This window comes from Arachis stenosperma, chromosome 1 (genome assembly GCF_014773155.1).
Source record: "Arachis stenosperma cultivar V10309 chromosome 1, arast.V10309.gnm1.PFL2, whole genome shotgun sequence".
NCBI classification, from domain to species: domain Eukaryota; kingdom Viridiplantae; phylum Streptophyta; class Magnoliopsida; order Fabales; family Fabaceae; genus Arachis; species Arachis stenosperma.
The window spans coordinates 1235614-1263294 of record NC_080377.1 but is presented as its reverse complement, the minus strand read 5'-3'; the positions used below and the strand labels follow the sequence as shown (position 1 = coordinate 1263294).

At 33.0% G+C, this 27681-nt stretch overlaps 2 protein-coding genes across 8 annotated transcripts; one reads left to right on the top strand and one right to left on the bottom strand.

Annotated features, from left to right (window-relative positions):
* The first annotated feature begins 761 nt into the window (after positions 1–761).
* On the top strand, positions 762–26164 carry LOC130961201 (suppressor of mec-8 and unc-52 protein homolog 1). 4 transcript variants are annotated; one of them, XM_057886957.1, is made up of 18 exons: positions 762–989; positions 1085–1211; positions 1451–1631; positions 17251–17461; positions 17651–17803; positions 18801–18849; positions 19914–19997; positions 20155–20258; positions 21141–21227; positions 21342–21395; positions 22238–22333; positions 22677–22804; positions 23112–23238; positions 23320–23379; positions 23488–23595; positions 25005–25105; positions 25393–25444; positions 25876–26164. In XM_057886957.1, the coding sequence occupies exons 5-18, from the start codon at positions 17663–17665 to the stop codon at positions 25972–25974; spliced, it is 1290 nt and encodes a 429-aa protein (XP_057742940.1). In that variant the 5' UTR covers positions 762–989; positions 1085–1211; positions 1451–1631; positions 17251–17461; positions 17651–17662; the 3' UTR covers positions 25975–26164. The 4 variants fall into 4 exon arrangements, with proteins under 4 accessions (XP_057742940.1, XP_057742932.1, XP_057742928.1 ...); XM_057886949.1 differs by lacking the exons at positions 762–989; positions 1085–1211; positions 1451–1631 and adding exons at positions 14722–15156; positions 16285–16332; positions 17045–17113; XM_057886945.1 differs by lacking the exons at positions 762–989; positions 1085–1211; positions 1451–1631 and adding exons at positions 14722–15156; positions 17045–17113.
* Positions 7621–11568, bottom strand: LOC130961219 (uncharacterized). 4 transcript variants are annotated; one of them, XR_009079433.1, is made up of 4 exons: positions 10642–11568; positions 10520–10549; positions 8655–8922; positions 7621–7881 (listed from the first exon to the last, which is right to left on the bottom strand). XR_009079433.1 is itself a non-coding variant. In XM_057886983.1 (3 exons), exons 1-2 carry the CDS (start codon positions 11487–11489, stop codon positions 10522–10524), a joined length of 876 nt encoding a protein of 291 aa, XP_057742966.1. In that variant the 5' UTR covers positions 11490–11568; the 3' UTR covers positions 8951–10281; positions 10520–10521. The 4 variants fall into 4 exon arrangements, 2 of the variants coding, with proteins under 2 accessions (XP_057742966.1, XP_057742954.1); XR_009079440.1 differs by having other exon boundaries at positions 8655–8816; XM_057886983.1 differs by lacking the exons at positions 7621–7881; positions 8655–8922 and adding an exon at positions 8951–10281.
* Positions 26165–27681: the final 1517 nt, after the last annotated feature.

Below are 27681 nucleotides of genomic sequence, written 5' to 3'. Positions count from 1 at the left end.
ATGATATTGGGTCTTAGTATTTAAGATATTTTGTTTTAGTTGATACTTAGGATATTTTGATTCAATTAGTTAGAAAATATATTAGAATAATGACATATTAGATTAACTTATTTTGATTAATCAGTTTTTTATGTTAGGATAATTGAATTTAAGTAGTTAGAGTACGTGTTAAATGTAGGGTTGTGTTGCTATTTTTTTTTATGGTTTTTGAAGTTGTGTTGGTATATTTTTTTAATAAGGGTTAAGTATCACACCAATATCCATAAATTTAAAAGGATATATTCGGAACAAAACTTTAAATATGAACTTTTGACTATAGAATTTAGGGTTTAAGTTGATTTCTTTTCGAATTTTTTGATATTTTTCTAAAATTTGTATGCATTTGTTTTCTTTGAATTTGTATATATTTCATCTTTATATATATATATAAAAAAAGCTAAAACAAAATGTGTGTATGTTGGGAACAAAAAAGTATTGAGTTCAATTTTGTTTTTGGGGGTTGAGGATAATATATTATATATATATTTTTTTACAAATTATCTTTGGTATTAGAAGCTCTCTTTTTTTTTTTTTTCAAATGTAGTATTTATTTATTAAAAATAAGTAATAGATGTCCAAGTTATAGAACATAGTAAAAGAAAAGGGGAGAGGGGAGTTTCTCCTAGTAGCACTAAAGGCGTTCGAAACAACTAAATAAAATAAAAAAGAATAATAGAAACAGATAAGAGGAATAGGAATGAAAGGTAAAGTAAGAACAGGTCTTCAATTAGAAATAGTGGGCATCGTTGAGCGCCTTTTTTAATGAGTTTCTCCGAGGCAACCACCACTTCAATTGGAGAGCTTGTTTGATTTTTAAAAATGGCTTTGTTTTTGGTCTTCCATACATTCTAACACTGGCAAGCTAGCAGGTCTATTTTTCTCTCTCCACCATAACCACCACGTAGGGATGCCGATGAAGCTTTCTACTATGCTCGGATGCTTGAGAACTGGTGAGCAAAAATCGGAGTTCCAAAGTTGCTTTGTTGCCAATATTTCTTCGATTCAAGACATTGAGTGATACAATGATTGATTGTTTCTTTCATAGATTGGCATCTCTGCAGATTGGACGTGTTGTGGAGATCCTTTGATGTAGTTGTGAAAGAATATAGAGCCGTTCATGCAAGCACTTCCAAATAAAAATCTAGACTTTATGAGAAATTTTTTGTTTTTAGGTATCCTTCCAAACTAAATTATTCTGGTTCTAGTTTAGGTTCACATTTGGGTAGAAATGGTAAAATTGATATGCAATATAGTAACCAGAAGCAACATCATATGATTTTGACTTGTTTAAAGTCCATTCTAAGACATCTTCACCCTCACCCGGTTTGATTGTTTCAATTTGGTCTATAATAGAAGGGAAAAAGAGTTCTTGTAAGAGGTACTAATTACATTCTCTATTCTCTGTTAGCAGATCTTTGACATAGGCAACTTGAAAGGACTACGTGCCATAGCTGGAAGAATACTCACGGGGTAAGGAGGAGGTAGCCACGCATATAAAAAAATATGAATTGAAGTTTTAGAATCAACTCTTCAATGGAGGCCCTTTTCAACTAGTTTTTGGCCCTCCAACATACTGCACCATTCCCAGGAAGGTATGTTCCTTGCTTCTGCAGACATAATATTACCATATATGTAGTATTTATCTCTGTATATATCGGCTAGGATAGTCTGTGATTTTGTTGTGATTCTCCAAAACTGTTTGCCTAATAGAGTTAGGTTTTGATCTTGGAGATCTTTAAATCCGAGACCCCATCCGTCTTTGGTCGAGTCATTCAGTTCTAACTAATCCACGCCATACGTCTTTCATCCCATTTCTATCCCACCAAAAATTAGTCTGGATACTATGAATTTCAGATAGGAGAGTATATGGTAACCTGAAACATGATGATGTGTATATAGGAACTGACTCACCTATAGCCCTTAGGAGAACTTGCCTGCCTCCAGCTGACAATAAATTCTGTTGCCATCTGTAACAACCCTGATTTTCGAGTACGCAAGATATTTTCTAAAAGTACGGAGAACTCCGGAGGATCAGTAAGGGGAGAACCTCTGATATATCATCAAGTATCTCAATCCTCATTGTCATTATGTCATCTTTAAGATAGAACCTTTTCTGAGGCAAGCTCGATAACGCAGGGATGAAGAACTTAGTTTTTGAACCGTATCGATTACGATTTTTGATTATGTTTTTCGTAAATAGTCTCAATTTGACGAACCGGACTCGATTCATGAGAGAAGAGAGATAATAGGATAATATTATCATTATATTAGTATTAGAAGCTTCTTGAATGATATTATAAGATTACCTGGTTAGTTTTAGTTAAAAACAGAAAATCGATTTAACCGGGTTTACAGTTTACTAGTGCAGCTTAGCACTAGCACTCTATGATGACTTTAGAATGCAAGGCCTCATTATTCTGTTTTATTCCACCTCCAAGCCAACCAATCACAACTCACCCTACCCCCCAAGACCTTCAAGGCTGTCTCATTTCATCATTTTGGCCGAAAATAACAAGGGAGAAAAGAGAGAAACTTTCATGAACACTTAATCTTCAAAGCTTGATTTCTTCTGAACTAAAACTCAAATCAAAACTCCGATTTCACCAAAATGATCCTCTCTTCTTCCTCTACATAACCATGTAACTTATCAAGGCTGAAAATAAGGTGAGATGGCTGTTCCTTTCCCCTTTCAATTCAGTTTTTAAGGAAAACCATGCAAAACATGTGTTTTCTTGATGTTCTTCCTTAGGAATCCTGCTTAACCTGACTTGAGAGCTAAGAAACGTTAATTTCCAGCAAGTCTAAGGTGAGATATCCCTTCCTAACGTGCTGAGAGAGATTTGTTCAGTTGAGAGTTTTTGGATTTAAAGTTGTTCTTGATGTGATTTAGGAGGAAAAAGTGCTTAAGGACCACCTGAAAATCTAATTGAATTAGGAGCAGCAAAACCAGGTAGGGTTTGACGAATTTAATCTTGATTGATTGTGTTTGAGTTGTGTGGTTATGATATGGTTTGGTTGTGCTTGAAATTGATTGTTTGTATGAGTAATTCTTGTTGAAATTTTGGTGAAAATTTGATGAAATTTGATGAAATTCTAGCTATGAATGTGTGTTCTTGTGGCTGCTGGAAAAATGAACCCTAGAGCTTAAATTAAGGTTCAATTTGTGTTAAAATTATGTAGAAAAGATGGGGTTTTAGTGGCTGCTAATTTATTTTGAATTATGGTAAAAATCGGTTGCTGAAAAGACTGAAAAACGGGTAAAAACAGAGAAAGAATTTGAAGAATATACGAAGAACATGAAGAATACTTTGAGTGTGATGAAAAACAATGAAGAACAGGTTTTAGATCTTAGAAAGGGCAAGGAAGTAATTATTTTGGTGTTTGAAGGGTTATTTAGTAATTTCTGAAAGTTAGGGTGGTTAAAGTAGAAATATTAAAAGTTACGGGTGGTAAAAAGTAAATTTTAAAGGTTAAAAATAAAGGGTAAAGTAATTTTCAAAAATATATTAATAAAATAATAAATAATAATAAAATATTAAATAATAATATTTAATTAAAAATAATATTTTAATAAAAATAATAAAATAATGCGGAAAAGGCAGTTTTCTGTAAAAGCTTTAGAAAGACAATTTTAAGTGCAGAATCTCATAGTTACCTTCATAAAACACTTAGGGAGTGGTAAGAACATATTAGTGAGGCAAAGATAAAGGAAAGATAAGAAGTTAGGAATAGCACAATTATCAAGCTATACACAATTAATTCATAAAGATCAATACCTAGAATTTCCAAATACACAAATGACAAAGGTATAAAGCTTTCTTACCTTACCCATTGTGAATTGGGATAAAATTCAACAATAACCCGTTACTAGATCACACATAAACAACCAAAATCACAAAATTTTTTCAAAATCAAAACCCAAAATCACAGAATTACATAGGGCAAAAAATTGGAGTGTGAGATTTGAGTTCTTATCAACTTTGTTTAGCTAGAAATGAAGAGTCTGACGAGAAATTCGTGTGGCCGCAAATGGCTCATCAATCGGAGTTCCGGATGAAAAGTTATGGAGTTTTGAAGGAGGAAATGAATAGTGACATGGAGCTCTCTCTTCCCCCCTCCTTCTAATTTCAGTGTGCCCTCACCCACTTTGGTGAGTGAATGAGCTGAAATGCTCATTTAATGTGTGTTTATAAGTTGGGTTTGGCCCAACTTAGGCCCGATTCAACTCGTTAGTGTTTTTTGTCCGTTTGACCTAACTTTAGACAAAACCTTTAGAATTAGTGCCCGATTTGCAACTCTAATCTATTTTTATCTTTCAAATTAATAATTGAATTTCCTAAATTTATTTACTCATAATTAAATTTGTTTTCTTACTCACAGTGCCAGTCCAATTAAATCGGTATGTGTTTTTACGTATCTTTCAGCTGAAAAGTACTTTCTCCCGCTCGAAAAAATTTACTGAATCCAAATTTTATCTTTATATTTTCTAATTAATATCTCTAAATTTCGAACCTAATCCGGACACCTAAATCATATTTTTATTTTATTTTAATTAAATGATTAATTAATTCTTAGTTCTTACAGGGGGCTTCTAATTCATAGTTCCTCTCATCCTCCTTATTCTCATATATGCTATGATGCCTATAAAATTTCTCACAATACTCCCTATCAGTCACAGGAACATAAGAAAGGACAGTGGTGTCTACTTAAACTCGAAGATTAGGGGGGACTTTGGTTGACATACTCGTAAGAATAGTACGAGTCTACGAGACATAAAGGCTACACTTACAAATGGAAAAGAAAAGAAAATCGTTACTATAAGAGGTCGAACCTCGTACACAGCAGGTCGAGTAAATCAACCAAACCAAAAGAAAGCTGCTCTTTACAAAATTTTTTCTACAGTGCAGCCAAATAGTGCCTCTCTTATGCACCATCGCTGCATTAAAGCAACATCATTAGGGGCAGTACAATACATAAACAAAAAGGTAACAGCCACAATAATAAAGAGAAGTCTTGTAGGATCTTTCATCATTAAACTTTCTTAAACGTTTCAAGCATCAAACTCACAAAAAAGTCAAAAAGCAAACCTTTTTCAACAAAACGGAAAAAGGACAATGATAGTGGAGGTAAAACCTCAATAAAAACAACCAGCAGTCCCAGGTAAACAGAAATGAGAGTTCACGAAAAAGAGAAAACAAAAACCAACCTCGAAAAAAATTGTGAAAAAAGGGAGAGCACGTCTAAACAGCAAAAACGCGGACGATCCTTTTCACGCCGGCAAAAGCAAAATTCTTCGAAAGACCAAGATAAAAAAATCTTAGAAGAAACAACCAGCAGTCCCAGGCAAACAAAAATGAGAAATCACAAAAAAGAGAAAACGAAAACCAACCTCAAAGAAGATAAAGAAAATTCATAACATTAAAAAAATACTATCACCGAATTATAATCATCGACCAAGAGTCTAAAATTTGTTATGTTATTTTATGAGTTAATAGTCAAAATCGTCCCTGAAAGATACCCCGATCTCCATATTCATCCCTGAAAGATAAAGTTAATCAAAATCGTCCTCGAAAGATGACGGACATGACCACGTTCGTCCTTCCGTCATCTCCTTCGCTGATGTGGCTAACATTGGGTGACGTGTTTCGTTAACTACCCATGTGGACGACGCCTACGTGTACGCTATTGTTGCTGACAAGGTAAGTATGTGAAAACAATTCAAATTAATCCCTTGGATGATGAACCCTAATCCTAAATTCGATGATAAATAAGTCACGGTCAACAATCATATGGCCATATAGTTAGGTAGAACTTGGAATTGTTGGGTCGCCGGGAGGATGGAGACGGGAAATGGAGGTCGTAGTGGTAGTGTGTCATTTCCGTCGCACGACAGCAATGGTTCCAGCGCTTCAATGCGAATGAGGAGGAAGACTCATGAGGAATCATGTTTCTGCGGGTTGAAGGCTGTGATAAAAAAATCTGGGATAGCAGAGAACCCAGATAGATTATTCCACGCATGTCCAAGGTACCGGGTGAGTGGTGTTGAAAAAGTTCAAGGTTTTCCATCTTGTTATGTGTTATTGGGTGTTTTTTCATTGTTTTCTTCTCTGATTTATCAATTTGCAAAAGGACAGTCACTGTAATTACTTTAAGTGGATTGATGATGATGACTATCAAGCAGTGGTTGAAGGTGATGCAAAGAAAGATTCTAGAACTGATTTGCAAGTTGAAAGTGACTATGATGAATGGAGGGTGAAGGTGGCATGGAGATTGGGTAGTTTAAAAGATGAAGTTAGATCTTTGAAACTGTTAATAATTTTCATGTTTGTGATAGTTATAATTAATGTGATCCTTTGTTGTTTGATATGTACTTCCAAGTAAACACAATTCTGTTGAAATATAATGGTGTATTGAGTGTGATGGATTGAATGAGAATAGATGTTTGATTAGTGTTGTTTAAGATTAACTCCAAACTCTCAATTACTGGCATTGTGGAATATTGCAAATTAATTACTATCACTATTGCTATAAGATTAAACCATAAACAGAGTAAGTAATCAAAGTAAGTAGTTATAACATTGTGCTGCCATTGAAGGCTAATTGTCACATTGTCTTAAAGATAAGTACCATGGTGCATGCTTTTTGCCAATGATATCGTCCTTATGGGAGAATCAAGAGAAGACCTAAATAAGAAGTTGGAGTTGTGGAGAGAAGCTCTAGAAGTGTATGGTCTGCACATAAGCCGTAGCATGACGGAATATATGGAATGTAAGTTCAATCCGAGAAGGGAAAACCCTAATATAGAGGTGAAGATTGGAGAAAACATCCTACGAAAAGTTAAAAGTTTTAAGTATCTTGGGTGCATCATACAGGATAATGGAGAGATTAAACAGGATGTAAATCATAGGATCCAAGCAGGTTGGTCAAAATGACGGAGTGCATCTGGTTTTATATGCGACAAAAAATTGTCTTTAAAACTTAAAGATAAATTCTATCGCACCGCTATAAGACCGGCTACGCTTTATGGTACGGAGTGTTGGACGGCTAAAGGGGAGCACGAACATAAGCTGAGTGTGGCAGAGATGAAGATGTTGAGATGGATGAGTGGTCATACGTGATTGGATAAAATAAGGAACGAAGATATAAGGGAGAGAGTTGGAATAGCACTCATTGTGGAAAAGATGGTTGAATCGCGTCTCAGGTGGTTTGGACATGTGAGAAAAAGACCGATAGAATATCCAGTCAGGAGGGTGGATGAGATGGAAGATGGACAAGGGGTGAAAGACAGAGGAAACCTAAGAAGACCATCCATGAAGTGATCAAACAAGATCTACATGTAAACGGTATTTCTGTAGACATGATACATGACAGAGTACAATGACGTCGTTTGATTCATGTAGCCAACCCCACTTAGTAGGACAAGGCTTTGTCGTTGTTGTTGTTTGTCTTAAAGATAAGTACCGCAGCAAATTTGTAAAGTATCCAATCTTAAAAATGAAGGCTACACCAAAAGAGAATGGTACATACAACTTTCAAATTACACATAACCACAATATTTAATATGGTACTTCATTTGTCCTGTACAAAAAAAAAAAAAAACCAAAGCGGCCCCATACATTGCTTTCTAATCAAAGTAGTTTATCATTCTTTTTTGGGTTCTTAAAGCCTGGAATAGGCACAAAAATCATAAAGTTGGCCAACTTCTTAGCAGTTGTAGAACTTGTCTCTTTGATGATCTCAGCTGAAATAGCCACTGGTGTTGCAGTAAGTTTAGGGGGAGAATCTAACTCTTACTTTCGCTTTAATCACCTATAATTTAGGTGGCGTAGCTACAACTTCATCCTGCAAAATTAACCATTAGCCAAATTATATATCAACTTGATAGCTTGCCATAATGCCATAAACACTTTTTTTCCTATTCCCAAACAATACCGCATAATGATCATCAGACAGACAATGCAGAAATTATAATTTTTAGTTAAATGCTAAATGATCCTCAAGCAACATGTCTAGTTGTTTATCCCGTTTCATAGTTGTTTGATTCCATTATAAATATTATATTACACAAGTAAAAAAAATTAAATAAACCATGACTAAATTTGCACTGAACTTAAGGATACATATCATGGCCTAATAAAAATATATATAGACACTGTTTTGGCAGGTAATGTTACTTACCAAAATTTTTTTATAGAAAACTGTACAAGACTGAATCCAAGAGATTATCTAAAAGATATTAAAATTTATTATATTGAATAAGCTGTCCATCGTAGATCATGACTCATCTAAATTGACCATTTCATTTCTCTCACCAATTTCATTAGTACTAAGGTCAAATAGAATCTTTCAGTTCTTATAACCGAAATATTCCATAATCTTTGTAAAAGTTCCTGGTAATCTTCAATTCAAGAGTTAAATGTCCTATAGTCCATAGATTTTACAGGGACTCTAAACTACAAATAAATAGTAAATATAAACACACAAAAGAGACCATGATTCAGTTTGAATCTAATACAAACTTCCACAGCAGGATTTAAGACAACAAACTGAAGGAATTGTAATTGTTATTGACGTTATAAAATAAAATTCACAATCACAATAGGGTAACAGAGCACCTGTATCTTGCGACGCCAATCTTCGATACCCTCTTTGACCATGGTCACCCCAATCTTCGATACCCTCTTTGACCAGAGAGTGTATGGAGCAGTGTATGGAGCAAGCTTTGTCATTGCCAAGACACCAATGACCAAGAAATAGAAATTAGCAACCCTCCTAAACTGCTCAAAGAGTGATTTTGTCATGTTCATATATCATGTTTTCATCAACAGAGTTTTTAAACATTCCACCACGGTGAAACACAAAAATCATGGGAGGACCCTCCATCTACAATAACATTGACGAAAATTTCATTAACAAACATAGAAAAACATACCAAAACATACCCTAAACCCAAAACAAACACGCAACAAACGAATAGAACCATCACTAAAATGAAACACCCCTACCTAAAAAATCATCACAAAGCCAATAAAAGCAAAATATTCTGATCCACTCATATCATATAAGAACAGTCATACAAATCGTTAATCACCCCAAACCCTACCCATACTCAGAAGAACACATGAGTCACGCCACTAGGAAGACATCAAGCCACATAATAACTCAAAAAACAAGAAAAAGGTTTCATCTTTATCTCTAATCGTCGCAATGGCTTCCTCCACTATCAATGTTGCTCCAGGAGATGATCAGCTCTGTATTCAGTACCGATACCTCTTCTGTTTTAATTGTCTTCCAACACTGACGAAGGTTGATGGCATGGTTTAAATGTTGGGTCAAAGGCTTAGGGCATAACTTGAGGGAGACGATATGTTTTGGAACGAAATAGAGAGAAATGGTTGTTAACAGAGGGGATAATGCTTTGCAATGTTTTGAATCAGTCCTAAATGGCGTCATTTTGATAGTATGTCATGCAAACAGTTAACGAAATATGTCACCCAACATTAACCACCTCGGCAAAAGAAAAGACGGAAAGACGAACGTAGTTATGTTTGTTATTTTTCGAAAACGATTTTGATTCACTTTATCTTTCAAAGACGAATATAGAGATTGAGGTATCTTTCCAAAACGATTTTGATTATTAACTCATTATTTTATTGAAAACTTTTCTGTTTCCTTTATTTTAATCTGTATGTTAAAAGATTTAATTGAATAATATTAAATTAGATTTAAAGTTGAATGTGTTCCAATTAAGTTTGATTTGATACGATTGAGTTAAATTGTATAGAATTTTATCATAATTGTGATTTTTATATTTTTAAAAATTTAATATCTACAGAGATGGGACGAGAACAAGAGGCATTTTCCTAATCAGGAATAGATGACGGAAAAGGATCCCCACCCCTATAAATATCCATGTTTTCCCCCACTTGACCCGCCCTTCTTTAAGAAGTATAAAACCCCACCCCGATAACTATTCGAATCTAACAAACAAGATTTAATTTTTAAAATTTATACAACTATGATCACGTCTGAACATAAACTAAAAACACAAGAAACATACAATGTCAAACAAGATAAAAAAGAAAGAAATAAAAACCAATGTCTAGTCACTAAACAAATTTAACACAATTAATCTTGGACGCTTTCTAACTCCCCATCATCATTGATAGTTTGGAGGTCAAGATTGGAACCAAGTGCAAAAATATACAGATCAGTAAAACCAATAAGCGAAGATGAGCAGACCTATCATTAAATTTAAGCACATTTTCAATAAAATTGGATAGCATTAATTTTGTTGAATATACATTTATGTTGCTAGATTCTGACAATTTTATGGTGAGTATATTCATTAGTTAAAATATTAAACAATAATGGCCATTCAAGGTGTAATTTTTCTTTCAGGATTTGGGAGTTTTCAATTTTAGGATACTGTGCAAATATTCTTCTTTAACTTCAACGTCTTAAACAAAGAATTTCTTACAATTATTGGTCTTCATCTCCAACAGCAAACCTGTCCAGTGTCCACAGAGATAAAGCAGTAAATATCACAGCTCAATGAACACGGTCAAGAAGTTTAAAGAGAGAAAGAGGGGGCATACTCACATATAAAGATTTACATAATCACCAAAGTTAAGATTACCCTTGGATTCAATCTTGGCAGAAAAAGTTTTGAGTTGGAGCTTGACTCTGGCATAAGAAACAACCCCAGAAACAGTGTTAGTAGATGGCTCTCCCTCGAAAACATTTCCAGGTTCCATGAACATATAAATCAAACTTTCATCGCTAGTGTTGTGGCAACAAAAAATATGCGTTACTTCTGCGGTCTTGTCCAAGCCATGCACCCCCACCGTTGCCACATCATTCATCTTAGATAAATCATAAATATGCCACACTGGAGCGAAGTCAACAATCAGAAGATAATGACTGCATCCCAAACGAACAAGTTTCATTGGACAAGATCCAGGAACTTGCGGAAAATTCCAATCAAGGTATTCCCAATTGTTAGCCTTGACGTCATATGACATGAGCCCTTGATGTTCATCACCAGAAGAATACAATACAATGTGGGTCTTCTTGTGAGGCTTGGTGCTGTCCTCCCACAGAAAGTAAGAGTCAGGGTTCATGCAATATGACAAGAGAGCACTTTCGGGCACTTCCCTTGTTTCCCATAGACCTGATTTTAGGCTGTAAATATCAACCCAGCAATTTGCAGTTCCAGTACCCCCAAAGATGTACAATTTGCCATCATAGGGGACTACTAAGGGTCTATATCTGCGGCAGAACATGCTTCCACAGAACTTCCAATTCCAATTAGAACCCTCATACTTGAGGCACCACATCCTTGAGGGGTAATGATCATCCCAATTCAAACACAATTCTGGGTCAAAAATATTCAGGTCACTACCACCAGCAAAGAAGAAGCTGTGACCGACAGAACAAACTCCTTGCATAAATGGTAATGGACAATCGACCAATAGACCATCTCTAAGAGGCCATTTGGCAGTTACATGACTTCCATCTCAAGATCAACAGTGCATTCTTAATAAAGTGCCTCAGTTATAGTTAATTAAATAGAAAGCTTTGCAGTGTGTTGATGATAAATTGAAACGTCATACTTATCCAGTTAAGTTTATAAGGATAAGAGATGCAGAAACCGACCTCAGGATCATATCCCCGCACATGGCATCAGCAGCACCTCCCGAAACAGCACCTTGCAAAACCCCAACAACACTTCCCCACCAGCTGTCAAAATCCGCGTTCAATTCAGCAGTGTCCCCCAAATCCCTAATATGATTGGCAGCCTTAGCCATCAAATTCGTGTCATCTCCAGAAGCCCCTTTGCCGGCGACAAACGCACTGAAACCGTAAGCATTCACAACTAACGATCCAAACTTATAGCCCTTCGCGTAATTGACGATCCGACCGGCGAACATCTGTGCTCCGAGAGAACGGTTGTCAGTGGAGATGAAATCTTGTCCGAGATTCCAAACTTCCGAAGTTGAAGCAACGAGGACGACAAGGTTCTCCTTGGGTAGGGCTTCGGGCACGTAATCCCTGGCATCTACGAGCTCCGTAACGACGCTGAACGACTCGAACAAATCGCAGAGGCACGAAGCTAGGGCTTTTGAGGTTCCGATTTGGGAAACAAATAGAATCTTGCCAGTTGGATTGCTTTTAGGTTTTTCATGATGGAGTCTAATGAGGTTCTTTTCGTGGGAGTAGAGGCGCATGAGGCGAGACTTGCAGATTAAGAACAAGGTTGTGGCAGTGGCCGAGACGACGGTCACGGTGGATAAGAGCGCGGGTACAGAAATATCTGCTTCTAACGACGACGACAACGAACGTATTGCCATATTTCTTTTCTGTTTCAGAGGGTTTCCACCACCCCTCTTCTTTTTTTCCAGCTGCTGAAGAGAGTCGGTGTGTGAAGCATGACACCAGTAATACGCCTTATATCTATATCCAAGGCGGTGTTCGTTAATATGCCTTTATATATATATCCGAAGCCGATTATCTAAATCTAAACATTATAAAAAAATATTTATTTTGTAATATATAAATGGTTGAGAATTGATCTTAATATTTTTGAGAATAAATTAAAAATATGTTTTATCATTATGCATATTTTTGGAATAAGTTCTTAATTTTTAAAATAATATTTGCTCATTGTTATAGTGTTTAAAAGTTATTATTTAATTATTAAAAAAATTACTTTTAAATTTAAAGATTACTATAAAAAATAAATTAAACACCAAATGAAAGATATTATAAAATTGACTTTTCAAAATATTCTTAATATTAATAAAGAAAAGAATTTTTTTATAATCAATATAATAATTAAATAATAATTTAAAAATTTTGGATAATTTTGTGAACGAAAATCTATTATTTATAACTAAAAGTTAATTTTCCTTAATAAATTTATCAATATTTTAAATATTTTTAATAAAATGGTAATTTAATCTAAAAATGTTGTAATGAAGATTTAAATTTGTATCTTTTATGATATTTAAATATTTTTTGACTAAACTACTCTTTTAATTACATATATCTTTTTTATTTTTTAACATCTTTAATTTTATTTGTTTATTTTTTAAAATATCAAACCATTTAACAATTTATGTTTGATCAAATGAGTTAATAGTTAAATTTGTCTTTGAAAAATCATCAATTCTTTAAATTAGTCCTCAAAATACAAGTCAATTCCATTAGCTAGATGATAACGGCTGATGACATGTTACATTAAGTGCCACGTGTCACAATATCATTGGTTGATGTGTCAGGTCAGTGGCACTTAACATTTCACGTGTCACTTGACGTGTAAAAAAATTATTTATAATCAAAATAGTCTTTGAAAATTTAGACTAAGTCATTTTCATTTTTAAAATTTTATAAATTAATCATATAAATTTTTTTATTTTTTCATAATATTAAATTTAAAGTATTTTTAATAGTACTAACTTTAATATTATTCCTTAATAAATAAACTTTTATTTACATAAAATAATAAAAATAATTTAAATTATTATAAAGTTATTTTGTCATTTTTATTTTAAATTTTATATTTTTAAATTATAACTTTTATAGCAAATTTTTTTATTTAAACAAATTTATCAAATTATTATTGATTCTATATTTAAAAATTTAATATTTTAAATTTTATTATATAATATAATATTTATTTTAAAATTATAATTTTTATTATTATTTAATATATATGGTAGAACTCAATAATTGAAAAATCAAATTGTGGGATCATTTGTTGAATCTTAATATTTTAATATATTTTTTTAAAATAACTACTATATTTATAGAGTGAGATATAAAAGATTAAAATATTTAAAATAACTACTATATTTATTTAGTGAAATCCAAAATATAGTTTTAATATTTTGAATTTCATTAAATAAATATAGTTGTTATTTTAAATGTTCTAATCTTTTATATTTCACTAAATAAATATAGTAGTTATTTTAAAATATTAGAAAACTAGGATTTTAATATTTTAAATTTCAGTAAATAAATATATTAGTTATTTTAAATGTTTTAATCTTTTATATGTCACTAAATAAATATAGTAGTTATTTTAAAAAATTGTAAATTTAAATTAAATTTTTAAATATATAATCAATAATAATTTGATAAACTCGTTTAAATAAAAAAAGTCACTATAAAAAATTACAATTTAAAAATATAAAATTTAAAATACAAATGACAAAATAATTTTATAATAATTTAATTATTTTTATTATTTTATGTAAAAAAATTTATTTATTAAGGTCTAAAAAATAATATTAAAATTATTACTATAAAAAAATATTTCAAATTTAATATTATGAAGAAAAAATAAAAAATTTATATAAGGACTAATTTGATTAATTTTTAAAATTTTAAGAATAAAAATAATTTACGTCTAAATTTTCAGTGATTATTTTGATTATAAATAAATTTTTTACACGTCAAGTGACACATGGCATGCTAGGTGTATTTACTTCCCAATTACCACAATTTGGTCCTCCAAATTTAAGAAAGTGCACCTTTAAAACCGGAGGAGAACCATCGAACCGGACGGTTTCCGGTCAGTTGAATCGGACAGAGAACCGACCGGTTTAAAAGAAACGGCGTCGTTTTTGCTAAATTTGCTTACTTTCACTGTTGGTTCTAAAGCTCCTCCGTTTCTTTCTCCTTTTCTCCCTCCGTTTCTTTCATTCACATTTCACAGAAACTCAGCCAAAAACCCTAGCACTATAAGCCTACACCACCGCCGCCGCAAGGAGTGGCATACTGCCGCCGTCCGTCCGTCTATCTAGCTTCCCTCGTGCTCCGAGTCTTCAACCCCCGTTCGTTGTCACCGATCGCAGCTGCTTCCTCGAGCTCGGCGTCCGTCGTCTTTGTATGCTCAGCCGCGCTCAAGTTTGCGCTCAAGTTTGAGCTCGGCATACTTCCTTCGTTCGCGTTCTTCGCCGTTCAAGTTTGCTCGGCGTTCACCGTTCGCGTTCACTCGCTGTTCACCGTTCGGGTTCGCGTTCGTCTGGAAGCCACGTTGCCCTGCTTCAAACTCTGCGACCAACCCGCGCGCTCCACCTAGCCGTCGAACTGCTCTCTTTTGTCGCCGCAGTGAGTTCCCTAAACCCACCACCAGACAATGCACTCACACAACACCAATACTCTGCTTGAAACTCTGCAACTTCTTATTTCTATTACAATAAGTAACTACTTGATTTGGCAGTGGTTTGGATTTTTTTCATAGACTGAATTAAAGTATACAATAGTTATGTTCTCTTCTCTATCAGATTGATACTAAGCTTTGAATTCTCTTATTTCGTTTCAAGTTTACCGCACTCCAACATGTTTGATGAAATGCCTTAACCATGTTTCGGGTTGGTTTTATCATTTCTAGCTTTTAGAAACTTAGTTGATTGCACGTGAAATTAGAATAATTGGATCTTAGTAATTAGGAAATTTTAGCTGCACAAATAGCATCTTTGTATAAAACATATTAGCATGATGATTCCACTTGTATTAGTGTTCTTCTGGTAAATTTTAACGGTTAGTGTGAACTTGTTAATTTGCTAATTGTTCTTGTGTTGTTGTTCTGTTGTTCTTCTGTTATTTTTATTTTATTTTTTGTTGTTGTGATTTTCTGTTCTTGAACCTGTTAAGTTGATAATTTGCTAAATTGTTAGGTTTCTGTGATTTAATTTGTTGGATTTTCTATTTAGGTCTTGTTCTTGTTTATTTGCTAAATTGTTGTTGTGTATTTATTCTTGTCTTTGAGATTCTTGCTGGATATTGGTGATTATTGATTTATTATATTCTTCATGTTTTCATTGTTTTCTTCTTCTGAAGGAAAAAAAATTCTGTTTCATTGTTTTGTTGATTGTTTTTTTTGTTTCAGAAATTAATTTTTTGTGATCAATGCTCAAACTCTAAATGCTGTTCTGTTGGTTTTGCAGTGTTTGTTTTGTTTCAGAAATCAATTTTTTGTTATCAATGCTCAAACTCGAATGTTGTTCTTCTGTTTTTGTTTTGTTTCATAAATCAATATTTTGTGATCAATGCTCAAACTCTGAATGTTGTTCTGCTGTTTTTGTTGTTTCAGAAATCAATTTTTTGTGATTAATGCTCATACTCTGAATGTTGTTCTGTTTTGTTTTAAGGCTGAGTTTAGAAGAGGTGATTGATTTCTTAGTGTTGTTTTGTTTTTGTTTTAAAGTTGTGTTGTGTTCAATTTTCATTTTGTAGGAAATTCTTTGAGGTATATAAGAATTAAGAAGGAAGACTATTTTAACGGTATTATTCTGTTGATTCTGGTATGCTACAAGCTTGAACATAGAACTGAAGAGAGAAACCCTTTATTATTTTATCATTGGCCTATTTTTGGCATTGAATATCATTGTAGTTTGTTTATTCATAGAACTAGTTGTTTATGATCCCCTTTTGAAGTAAAAAAATGCAGTAGAAGAGTGTTTAGAACCAGTTGCTTTATTCATTGAATTTTTATAGAATCAGGTGTTTATTATAAAACGGTTTTTCTGGTTGAATCACGGTTGAACCAATGAATTAATGAATCACTAACTAGAGCGGTTCGATGACCGGTCCAGTTTTCTGAACCTTGACTATAACACTCTTTCACTATGGCGGTTGACGCAAACCCTATTTAATTGTTTCAAATTTTAATTGATGATGGTTACTTGGTTAGGGATAGAAGCGTATTTTACCGTTTAATCTTTAGTTCTTTACAATGGCCCTTTGTGAACCCTAAACTCAGTAAACTCGGTGAACTCAACTACACTACGTACGCTCTCCTTCAGTCAGTCTCGCTCGCTTCGCCGCACTCTCGCCGGACGGAGCAGGCGAGTACCCCCTCGCCGGAAAGGTCCAAACCTTTTGAGTTCAATGCGGCACCAAACTTACTTCTTCGTTTATTATTCTCCCGTTTAACCGTTTTTCGCATGTATATCAATTAAGAACACTAAAACCCTAAGCTCCTTCTATCTTTCAGTGCAAACTCTAATTATCCAAGTCCAATAGAATAAGAAGCGATGTCTACGCTAGAAATTGAAGCTCGAGAGTAAGTTCCCTTATTTCTCGTTTATTCCTTAAATTTAAAAAAAAAATTAAAGTTTAAATTTTTTAATCTGTACATATGTACTGTCTAGTTGTAATATACTTTATCCTTTGATGATTGATTTTTGTTGTCATTTTCAGTGTCATCAAAATTGTGCTTCAGTTTTGCAAAGAAAATTCCTTGCATCAGACATTTCAGACACTTCAGAACGAGTGCCAGGTTTCGTTGAACACTGTGGATAGCATTGAAACCTTTGTTGCTGATATTAATAGTGGAAGATGGGATGCAATATTGCCTCAAGTTTCTCAATTGAAGCTTCCAAGGAATAAATTGGAGGATCTGTATGAGCAGGTATTTCTCTTTAATCACTTCCATTCATGGTATGCATTCTATATAGAAATATTTTTTTAATATTAAAATTTTGCCTTCTACTCTACATTTTTGTGATGCTCAAAACATCAACACTCTAAAAATGTTATTTATGTTAGTCATGTTACTAGTATTTTGAATTCATTTGAAGCTTCATTCAAATGGTTGCAGATTGTATTAGAAATGATTGAACTTCGAGAATTGGATACTGCACGTGCAATTTTAAGGCAAACACAGGTGATGGGTGTCATGAAACAGGAGCAACCTGAAAGATATTTGCGTCTTGAACATCTCTTGGTCAGAACTTATTTTGACCCGAATGAGGTACTGATCGCTATTTACATTTTTGCAATTGCCTGCTCTCCAAATCAATCAATGTTTTGCTAATTTCTTTTTCTACTTTTTTTAATTTTCTGCTTAGACTGTGTCATGGTCAATTGTTGATAAGTTCCTAGATTTTTTTGTTTGTTTTATGTTGGTAGTATATAGTGTTCCTATGTCGGGGAAAGTGGATTGCTCTTAAATGAGGTATGTGTGCATTCGAAGTTTGGATAGACAAACCTGAAAAATAATTGACACTTAGTGATGTTTGATGATGTTAAGGTATAGAACTATTCACATGTTTCTACGCAACTCTAGCATTTGGAGGTACTAGTTACTATGATCAAGATTGGATCCCTATTTGACCCCATTCGTCTAACTAGAAGCTAAAATTTAGCCCAACGTAGGGTGGTTTTTTGTAGTCTAACCGTCAAATCTATAGAGACTCTTATGTGCGGGGGAGTGTGTTCAATGTCATTGGGATTTGGCAAACATTTATGTTGGTTATTGAGGGCCTAACATAAACCACTTCTTTTGTCTACACTTGAGATTGGCTATGTAAAAAGTTTTCAACAAGCTTGACATAATTAAGCTATAGTTAAGCTTATTTATGACTATTACATTATGTAGAGATAAGAGAGGAAGAGGTTTTTAATATTTTGATAATAATTTGCTAGAGGAGTGCAGCTTTTTTTTATTTTTTATTTTTTAAGGAAAAAAATAGAATATATTTCTCATAGACATTATTATGTCTTCTTTATTGTAATTACTATGTAAATAAAAAAGCTATTAAAAAATATTATTAAAATTATAATAAATATATTGTTCAATTCGATATATTATAAATTCTATGAAAAATATTAATAATTAAAAAAAAACGAGGCTCAGTAGTGACTATTAAGCAACTAGTGAAGTGCTAAAATAAATACCACAATCTTCATGTATTATTGTCATGTTTTCTTGAAAAATGAATAGGTCTGAATTGTGATCTATCTGACAGGCTTATCAAGACTCAACAAAAGAGAAGCGGCGTGCGCTAATTGCCCAAGGTTTTTCCCTTCTACTTTACTGGTAGTTGCTGTATCTGATTGTAATGAATATTTCTGTCTTGGTTGGAATTTTAAAATGAACCCTCCTCTGATTGATAGAGAACCAGTTTGTTGCTAGAGTTTTGTTTTCTGTTTTCGTTTTGTTTTGTTAAAAGTGATGATGTGAAAAATTTGTGGTCTGTTAGGTTTGAGGAAACCAATTCCATTTTTATACCCTGTTATCAATTTTGTTTAGTTGGAATTCTTTCATTTGTAAGATCCCTTATAGGATAATTCTAGGATTGTTTCTTTTAAGGATGTAATGGTTTGGAGAATTCCTTATTATTTGAACTGGTGGACTCCTTTCCTTTTTCTCTTTTGGTGACGGGCTGTCCAGCTTCCCTTTTCATTTTTTCTTGTTGAATGAATTGTGTTTTTTCTAGCATTTTGATATGGGTTCCTGTGAGGATTGAGAAACTTTGCAAAAGATAATAGAAGAGATAAAATACCGTTTGTTGTATAATATGTTTACACTCAAATATGTGCCCCGGAGATAATTTTCTTATGGTATTGTGTATACAAACGTTGCTTATACTCCTACCTTTTCCACAGCTATATAATACTGTAGTAGAATACTAGCATTCTAATTATGCTATACACTATAATAATCATTAATTAAATAAAATTCAATATTCTTGCTATAAGTGTGTTGTAAGATTGTGGGCATGGCAGCATTCAGTGAACGTTCAACTGTTCAAGTTCTTAACTCAAACTCGAGTCTCAAATTTAGTTTACTAATTCTGTAAAAAAATGTAGAAGGTATTGAGATTTTAGTCTAAACATGACTGAAATCAGGATTGTTTTAAGTACTCTAATATTAATCTGCCCCAGGTAAATTGTATTCAAGCATCGAACCATACACAAAAGAAAAGTTCATTCTAATATAATTCAATGGCTCAAGTTCATAATCACCAAGGTGGTTCTTATTATTGTGGGTTTATTTTTTCCATTTATGATTGTATAAGTACATTGTGCCATTTTATATTGCTTGAAAACTGGAACTAACTTGCATTTTGCATTTTCAGCTCTTGCTGCTGAAGTTACTGTAGTCCCTCCGTCTCGACTAATGGCTCTAATTGGTCAGGCTTTGAAGTGGCAGCAGCATCAAGGTAATCACCCAGTAATATGTTGATGTCACTTTGAAGTGTGCATTTGTATCCGATTCACTATTTGCAATTTTGTTTTTGTTTCAGTTCAGTGCAGGACATCAACTATTCTACTTTTCTTCAACTCATTGATGCGGTGTTTTCCTTTGGGATCTTTCAGGGTTACTACCTCCTGGAACACAATTTGATTTGTTCCGTGGAACAGCTGCTATGAAACAAGATGTAGATGACATGTACCCGACAAATCTCTCACACACAATAAAGGCATGATTAATATATGTTTTAATCAATTGTTTTAGTTATATTCTTAAATGGATGTGAACATCATTAGAGATATAAAGAAACAAATCTGCAAGGCCACATGATTTCCTGCAAATTTGTGCCAAGGAAGTTTTCATGTAATGCTGCAAAGATAGGACTGATGGCACAAACAAGGGTTATGTTTTTTTTTTTTTGGGTTTGTTTAAAGTATTATCTATATAACATTTTTTCTTCCTTTAGGTTTCAAGAATGAATATTCTGTTATAAACATGAGTAACACACTAACCTTGTTTGAGGTTAGGTATTTTTATTTATTATACAGGAACTGTAGAAACATACATTAACCTCTATTGAGCTATAGGTTATATGACACTTGGTAGGAGATTAGTTTTAGGAAGGTGAGGTGATGGGGAAGAAGGAGGAGCTGTTTTGTTTTCTGGTGTTCAAGCTTTAACCATCACTTGTTTATGCACCTGTTGCTGTGGTCGCTAAGGGGTATTGTCCAAAGATGTACATGGGTCCTGATAATCTGGCACTGATTATCTAATTTGGCAGGTTTCTAGTAGATGTTGGTTTTGTAGTTATTAGGGTAGTTATGCCATCCTTAAAGCCTTTGAACTACAATCTGTTTTAGTATTGCTAATTGGTATACGATGGTCATTCCTACTTCATCATTATTTATCTCTTGAAAAGTCACGGTTGTTTGACCTTGTATTTATGTCGCATTTTAGAGGTTGCCTTGTGCTTCTAGTTTGTTTCTCTATTTGTCATCCATACTTCCATAGTAAAAGTCGTTATTCCTTACTAGCTCCTTTTTGTATAATGATGGTGGACGGTGCAGAATCTGACCCTTATAGCTTGTGTTTTTCCTGTATGCTTGTTTAGTTTGGGACAAAAAGTCATGCAGAATGCGCTTGCTTTTCACCAGATGGGCAGTTTCTTGTATCTTGCTCGGTTGATGGGTTTATCGAGGTATGCAAGATTAGAATATTTAATGTTTTTGGGATAGGAAAACAAATATTGAAATATTTTAATTTCTTTAGAATTTTTATGAGCTTCTTTCTTAATTTGCGGACAAATTTCCAGGTCTGGGATTACTTAAGTGGAAAACTAAAGAAAGATCTTCAGTACCAGGCAGATGTAAGTGAGTTTGTATTTGAAATTTTTTGAGACTAAGTATAATGTATTTTGATGAATTTTGAAATAGCAATTTGGCTAATACGTTTCCTTAGGTTGTGTTTGGATGAAGTATTCTAAAATTTCAGGGAATACATGGAAATTCAAAGGGTTCGATTAAATTCCCTTCAATTGCACAATTTCTTATTTGGATGAAATAAATATATTACTTGCATTTAATATGACTGACTTTCCTCTTTGTTACTTTTAGCTACTTCAATTTCCTTCTTAAAATCCCTTGAAATTTGTATATCCCTTCATATATATCTGCAAGTACAATATTTTACCATGAGATTTCAAATTCTCTCTAAAATTACTTAGCCCTCTTTAATTACTCCATCCAAAAGAAAAAGTGGAATTTTCTGAGCCTCAAATATCTCTCAAACCTTTAGTGTCCCTTGCACCTTTGCATTTATTGATTCACTGGAAGCTGTGGAAAAAATAATGCATTAGTCTTGGTTGCCAATTTGGAACTACTGCCATAAATGCAGAAATGATTTATTTATTTATTTTTGCCATTTCCTTGTAACTTTAGTATGCATGGGGGTTGTTTTGTGATGTAGTACACGGATTAGACCTTCATCAGAGCTTTCCTGTTGGGTTGTTCTGCATGAAAACATCGTGATTCACGTAGCCGAGTTTTAAAACTATCAATACTAACAAGACATGCTTACCTTCTGGAACAAAGTAGTTGCACATTGAAATAATATGTTTGTGCTTTATGGAAGGGAATTTCGTATGGTATTGTGTACAGTAAGTCTAGTCATTTTTTGCATTGCACCTTGTCTGATTCTATGAACTTACAGGAAGTGTTCATGATGCATGAGGATGCCGTGCTTTGTGTAGACTTTAGCAGAGATTCAGAGATGCTTGCATCTGGATCACAAGATGGAAAGATCAAAGTGAGTGTTAATTGTCTGCCTTTTATGGTTGTTTGAACTATCCCTTTGATGAAATTCTAAAATGAAAATAAGAGGAATTAAATAGCAACTGATCATAATACTATTGCAAATTTTTACTATCTTTGTCTTTATGCTTTGTTTCTAAATGAAGCTTTTTGTTCATTACCATATCTAGTCCTCCTAGTTAATTGTATGCCACTCTATATGGTTTATGGTTATTCCAATATGTTTCATCATCTTTTATCTGTGCCGCAATTGCTGTAAATTCATAGTGTGATAACATTGTTCACCTGATCTGTTAATAAGTGGAACTTTAATCTGTATAATTGGTCGTTCATTTCAGGTCTGGCGTATAAGGACTGGTCAATGCTTGCGGCGTCTTGAACGTGCACATTCCCAAGGTGTGACAAGCCTTTCCTTCTCTCGTGATGGAAGCCAATTATTGAGTACATCATTTGACAGCACAGCAAGGTTTTTTCTCGATTAACTTGTTTGATGTCCATATTTCAATAACCATTTATGAGCCTAGAGCCTTCATGGAATATGTTAGGGACTTGGTAAGGAAGGGAAATGCTTATTAGGGAGTAAGAGCTTTAGATGGTACTATTATTTACACTGCAGGGATTGCTAGTAAAATTTGCTAAATTGGGTGCAACTATTTATATTTTACACAACTTATTATAATCTTTGACTCTAGAGCTATTTGATATTTTATTATAATTTCTTTAATAAAATGTTAGTAATTGCTAATGCAATTGTTTCTCGTGATGTAATATAGAATCCATGGTCTCAAATCTGGAAAGATGTTGAAAGAATTCCGTGGGCATACATCTTATGTGAACGATGCAATTTTCACAACTGATGGTAGTCGTATCATTACTGCATCTAGTGATTGTACAGTGAAGGTCAGTTATTCAGCAACATATATGTGTCGCATAATAATTCTTGGATATTCATAATAATTCTTTTCCCTCTACTAATTGTAGGTCTGGGATGTGAAGACAACAGACTGCATACAAACTTTTAAGCCGCCACCTCCTTTAAGAGTGTGTATTTAATAACTTTCCATTATTACTGCATAGAAACTTCAATCTACTATCGCATCTCTCTAAATTTGTTGTTCTGCCTAATTTTTGGTTCTTTTGAATTTTTAGGGAGGTGATGCTTCTGTCAACTCTGTTCATATTTTCCCCAAGACTACTGACCACATTATTGTTTGTAATAAAACATCATCAATATACATCATGACACTACAAGGACAGGTAAATATTATATAGTGGATGACTTGTCATTTTTTATACTTGATTTAGGGGGATATTGCTATGAAGATTAATGTGGCTGCAAAAGTATTTTCCTTAATGTTCATGGTTTCTGTTGAAAATATCTATTTCTGCATATACATGGGGTGAAATTGGGGAATTTACTGAGATACACAAATTCCCTATAGTCTTGTTGTATTTGTTTCTCTGCCTTTTAATTATTTTGAAATTTTTCATATTTAAGAATTAATAGTCATTACATTACTATATTGGAGTCAGAAGGTACTTGCTTCATATGATGTCTTACCTCTCCACTTTTTATTAGTTCTAATAACAACTAAGCATTGTCATATCATATGGGGTCATGGATAGTGCTCTATAATATCCATGTTTAAGCTATTAATATTTGACAATGTACTGAGTGTTCCAATACATTTCTTGGCAATAACCTAAAATCACCATCCTGTCCATGATCCATGCCATAAAGATTTGACAAATTTTTAATGTTAGCTGTTGATGGCCAACCACAATCCTCTTTATCGGGGCTTGGGATTGACCAACCAGCTTTAGTTTAGGATTGGTTCTAAATGTCATAGTATGAAACTCTATAGGTTTGGAGTGATAAAGGTTTCTTATACTTTCTAGTATAAATATATCAATCTACTACATTTATGTAGTTTTCCTTGTAACAGTTTGATGGTGCAATTGTGCAACCATTTTATTCATCATCTTGTTGATAGATTATCACCATATTTCTTTTCTCCCTCTCCTTTTCTATACTAATGAAATTCAGTTTTCATGTAATTTAAATATAATAATGCTGCAAGTTTTGGAAATTGTAACTTAATTTTTTTTTACCAAGGTAATTGAATTTTGAAGCTTTGTTTTGTTTTATTTTCTAAATGATATGTATTTTTAAGATTCAGTTATTATTGTATGTTGTTGAAGATGACACTATATTACATGTTTACAATATTTAAAGATTGAGACTAAAATGCATGTAATGGATGTTGCAGGCATTGTGATTGTGGTTTTATTCAATTCTCAATGGGATATAAAAGCATATTGTCATAAATTGTGATATTGTGATGGGATTAGAAAATCTAACTGTACAATTGAATGGTTGAAGTGGATTTTGATTTTTGTTGAAAATCAACAATAATACATATCTACTTGTAGTAGGTGCTATTAAGATAAAAAAATGAGATTCCCATACTGCATGAGTTATGAAATTGAATCATTATTCTTCAAACTATGATAAGAGAGAGCGTGTTAACTACTGGATTTTAGGCAAGTTGGTGCCCAAGTATGTTAGAACATTTCTGTGAATGCTATCTGATATAAGTGGTCCTATTCTGTGAACATTTCTGGTCCTATATTCTAAGCGTGTTTTTCTTTGTCAAACGTGTTAGGTTGTTAAGAGCTTCTCATCTGGTAAAAGAGAGGGTGGCGACTTCATTGCTGCTTGTGTTTCACCTAAAGGAGAATGGATTTATTGCGTCGGTGAAGACAGGTATATAGATTTATACTTCTTATTTTGTTCTATAATATTGTCTCTTCATGCAAGATGGAAGACAAAGATGTTATACCATGCCTTAGCCTTATTACTCAGACTTTTGTGCTTGCTATATTTTCGGTTTTTGAAAATAAAGAGCTTAGCTTAATCCTTAATAAACTTCAGAAAATGATTTTCACGAGATTTTCCAATTTGTAATTAAATTTTTATTTGAATTAATCCTCCTTAGTTTTACTTCCAAATTGTTATGTTAATTCTTTGGGAGATTTGAAAATTAAATGCAGGAATATGTACTGCTTCAGTCACCAATCTGGCAAATTAGAGCATCTGATGAAGGTATGTTGCTTGAGATAGCCTGACATTAGATTTATAAATTTCTCTCAAATTTATTTCATTTTCCAGAAACAATATAACATTGTGATATTGTTTATATAAGGTACCATTGTGTTAGTTGATCTATAAGCTAGCATATTTTTTATACTTGTATCTTCCAGCTGTATCTTGGAGTCGAGCCAATCCAAGCACTCGATAAAATAAAAACTTTTTTTTTTAAATTGTATACAAATATCTTTATTCTTTAGAATTTTATAGAATACTTTTTTTTTTAATAATAATATGGTACTTTTTCCATTAAAATAACCAATCCAAATGATATTCAAGGTACTTATTCTATATGTTGTGTTTTCTCCACCACTAACACAACTTATGTTTATCTCTTGATATACAACATATTCACGGTTAATTATATTCTCTCTGGTTAATGATAGGTCCATGAGAAGGAAGTTATAGGCGTCACCCATCATCCCCATAGGAATCTTGTTGCAACTTATAGTGAAGACTGCACAATGAAGTTATGGAAGCCTTGATCTTCGTCTTCCCTCTATTGTGACCTCCATAAGCACAAATGAAAATCATATGAATACATGTTTCTCGTTTGTAGCTGTACAATGTTTTTTCTTTCTCTTATTTCCATTTTGTAGCTTCTTAATTCGTACGCTGCCAGTGGGAATTGTAGGTGAGATTGTACTTTTATTTATGATTTATGGTTTATCGTCTTGTTAAAATTAAAGGAAAAAGAAATTGAAATTAAAATCCCTGGAACTTTTTATTTAGAGATTACACATCAAACAAAAAACTCAACTCATTACAAATATATGTTTCCAATTATCCAAAACATTGGCCATGATAGAGTGGCGAAAAGGACGGGGCAGGAGGTTATTGACAAGGTTCAAGGGAGGTTAGTTAGCTGAAAAGGTAGGATGCTTAACAATGCAAGGTTATGTTTGGTTAAGTCGGTGTTGACTTCCATTTCATCGTATAATATGCAAGTAGCCTTCTTTCCGTCTTATGTTTGTGAAAAAATTGATTCGATGACGTGGGAACTAACCCTTGTGAATTGGACCAAGTTGTGGCTCTGAGAAAACACGGAGGCCTAAGGGTGAGAGACTCTAGGTGTGTTAACATTGTTTTTTGGGAAAAGTTTGTTTGGCAATTTCTTCACTCAAAGAGAAATTATAAGTATAATTCTTAACTAAAGTATTTGTTCGTTGGGAAAGGTTTTGCTGATGTTGGTAAAGGTTTTGTAGATGTTGGGTTTTTTATGTTTGGAAAAATGTGATCAAAGTGTTCAATAGTTTGAAAGAGGGTTTTTTTTGTGTGTGGTGCTGTGGTACTTTCGATTAATCCTTGTGTTTATGATCAATGGTCTCTTTTAGATAAGTTTGTGGACTTAATTGTTTCTGATTCGAAGTGTTTATGATCAATGGTCTCTTTTAGATAAGTTTGTGGACTTAATTGTTTCTGATTCGAAGAGACGCTAACGGTGTTGCTGATTGGTTGACTAAATCTGGAGCAAGAAGTGATTCAGCTCATATTTTCTGGATCAAGCTTGGTGTACACTTGGAGCAAATCCTAGTGTAGGATGCTATCGGTTCTAGCTAGTTTAGCTTGACTTGTGTTTTATTTTTTTGTCTTTTGATCTTTTCCGTCACAAAAAAAAAAAAAGTGGTGAAACTTATAATGTAAGATCATAAGATCATCTCGAGTGGGTAATTTATTCCAATTTCTATTTATGATTTATTTGTCATAAGAAATAATTTCACATTAGTTTTTTTTATTACAAATAATAAATAAAAATTCAAAATATTTATCTCTTCTCCATTAGAAAGAATTAAGTTTAGTTTTTATTGTGATCTCAATTAAATAAAATTACTAAAATTAATATAGTTATAATTTTTTTATAATAATATTATTAAAATTTGTAAATTAAAAAAATCACTATTATAAAAAATTAATATTCAAAAAATTTTTATAATTTCATAAATAATAATAATACATAATATATAATTCGAGTTTAAACTAATTTATAACATTATTTAATAAAAAACGGTTTATAGTTAATGACACGTATCGTGAAGTTACCATATATATATTCAAAAAAAAAAATTCATTTCTCCATTTTATCTTTGCCTTTTTGTTTTTGTAAAATTGGTATATGTGTTTAATAAAAAAAAAAAAAATCATTTCTCCACTTAATCTTTGCCCTTTTTTTTTTTCTTTACCTTTTGAATGCA

Coding starts and splice junctions, on each gene's coding strand:
- LOC130961219 (XM_057886983.1), bottom strand. CDS start 11,489: ATGCAAGGAGTTTGTTCTGTCGGTCACAGCTTCTTCTTTGCTGGTGGT. Junction 10,550..10,641: donor GATTATGTAAATCTTTATAT/GTGAGTATGCCC, acceptor GACACTGGACAG/GTTTGCTGTTGGAGATGAAG.
- LOC130961201 (XM_057886945.1), top strand. CDS start 17,085: ATGTCTACGCTAGAAATTGAAGCTCGAGA. Junction 20,259..21,140: donor ATCTCTCACACACAATAAAG/GCATGATTAATA, acceptor ATGCTTGTTTAG/TTTGGGACAAAAAGTCATGC. Junction 23,380..23,487: donor AGCCGCCACCTCCTTTAAGA/GTGTGTATTTAA, acceptor TTGAATTTTTAG/GGAGGTGATGCTTCTGTCAA.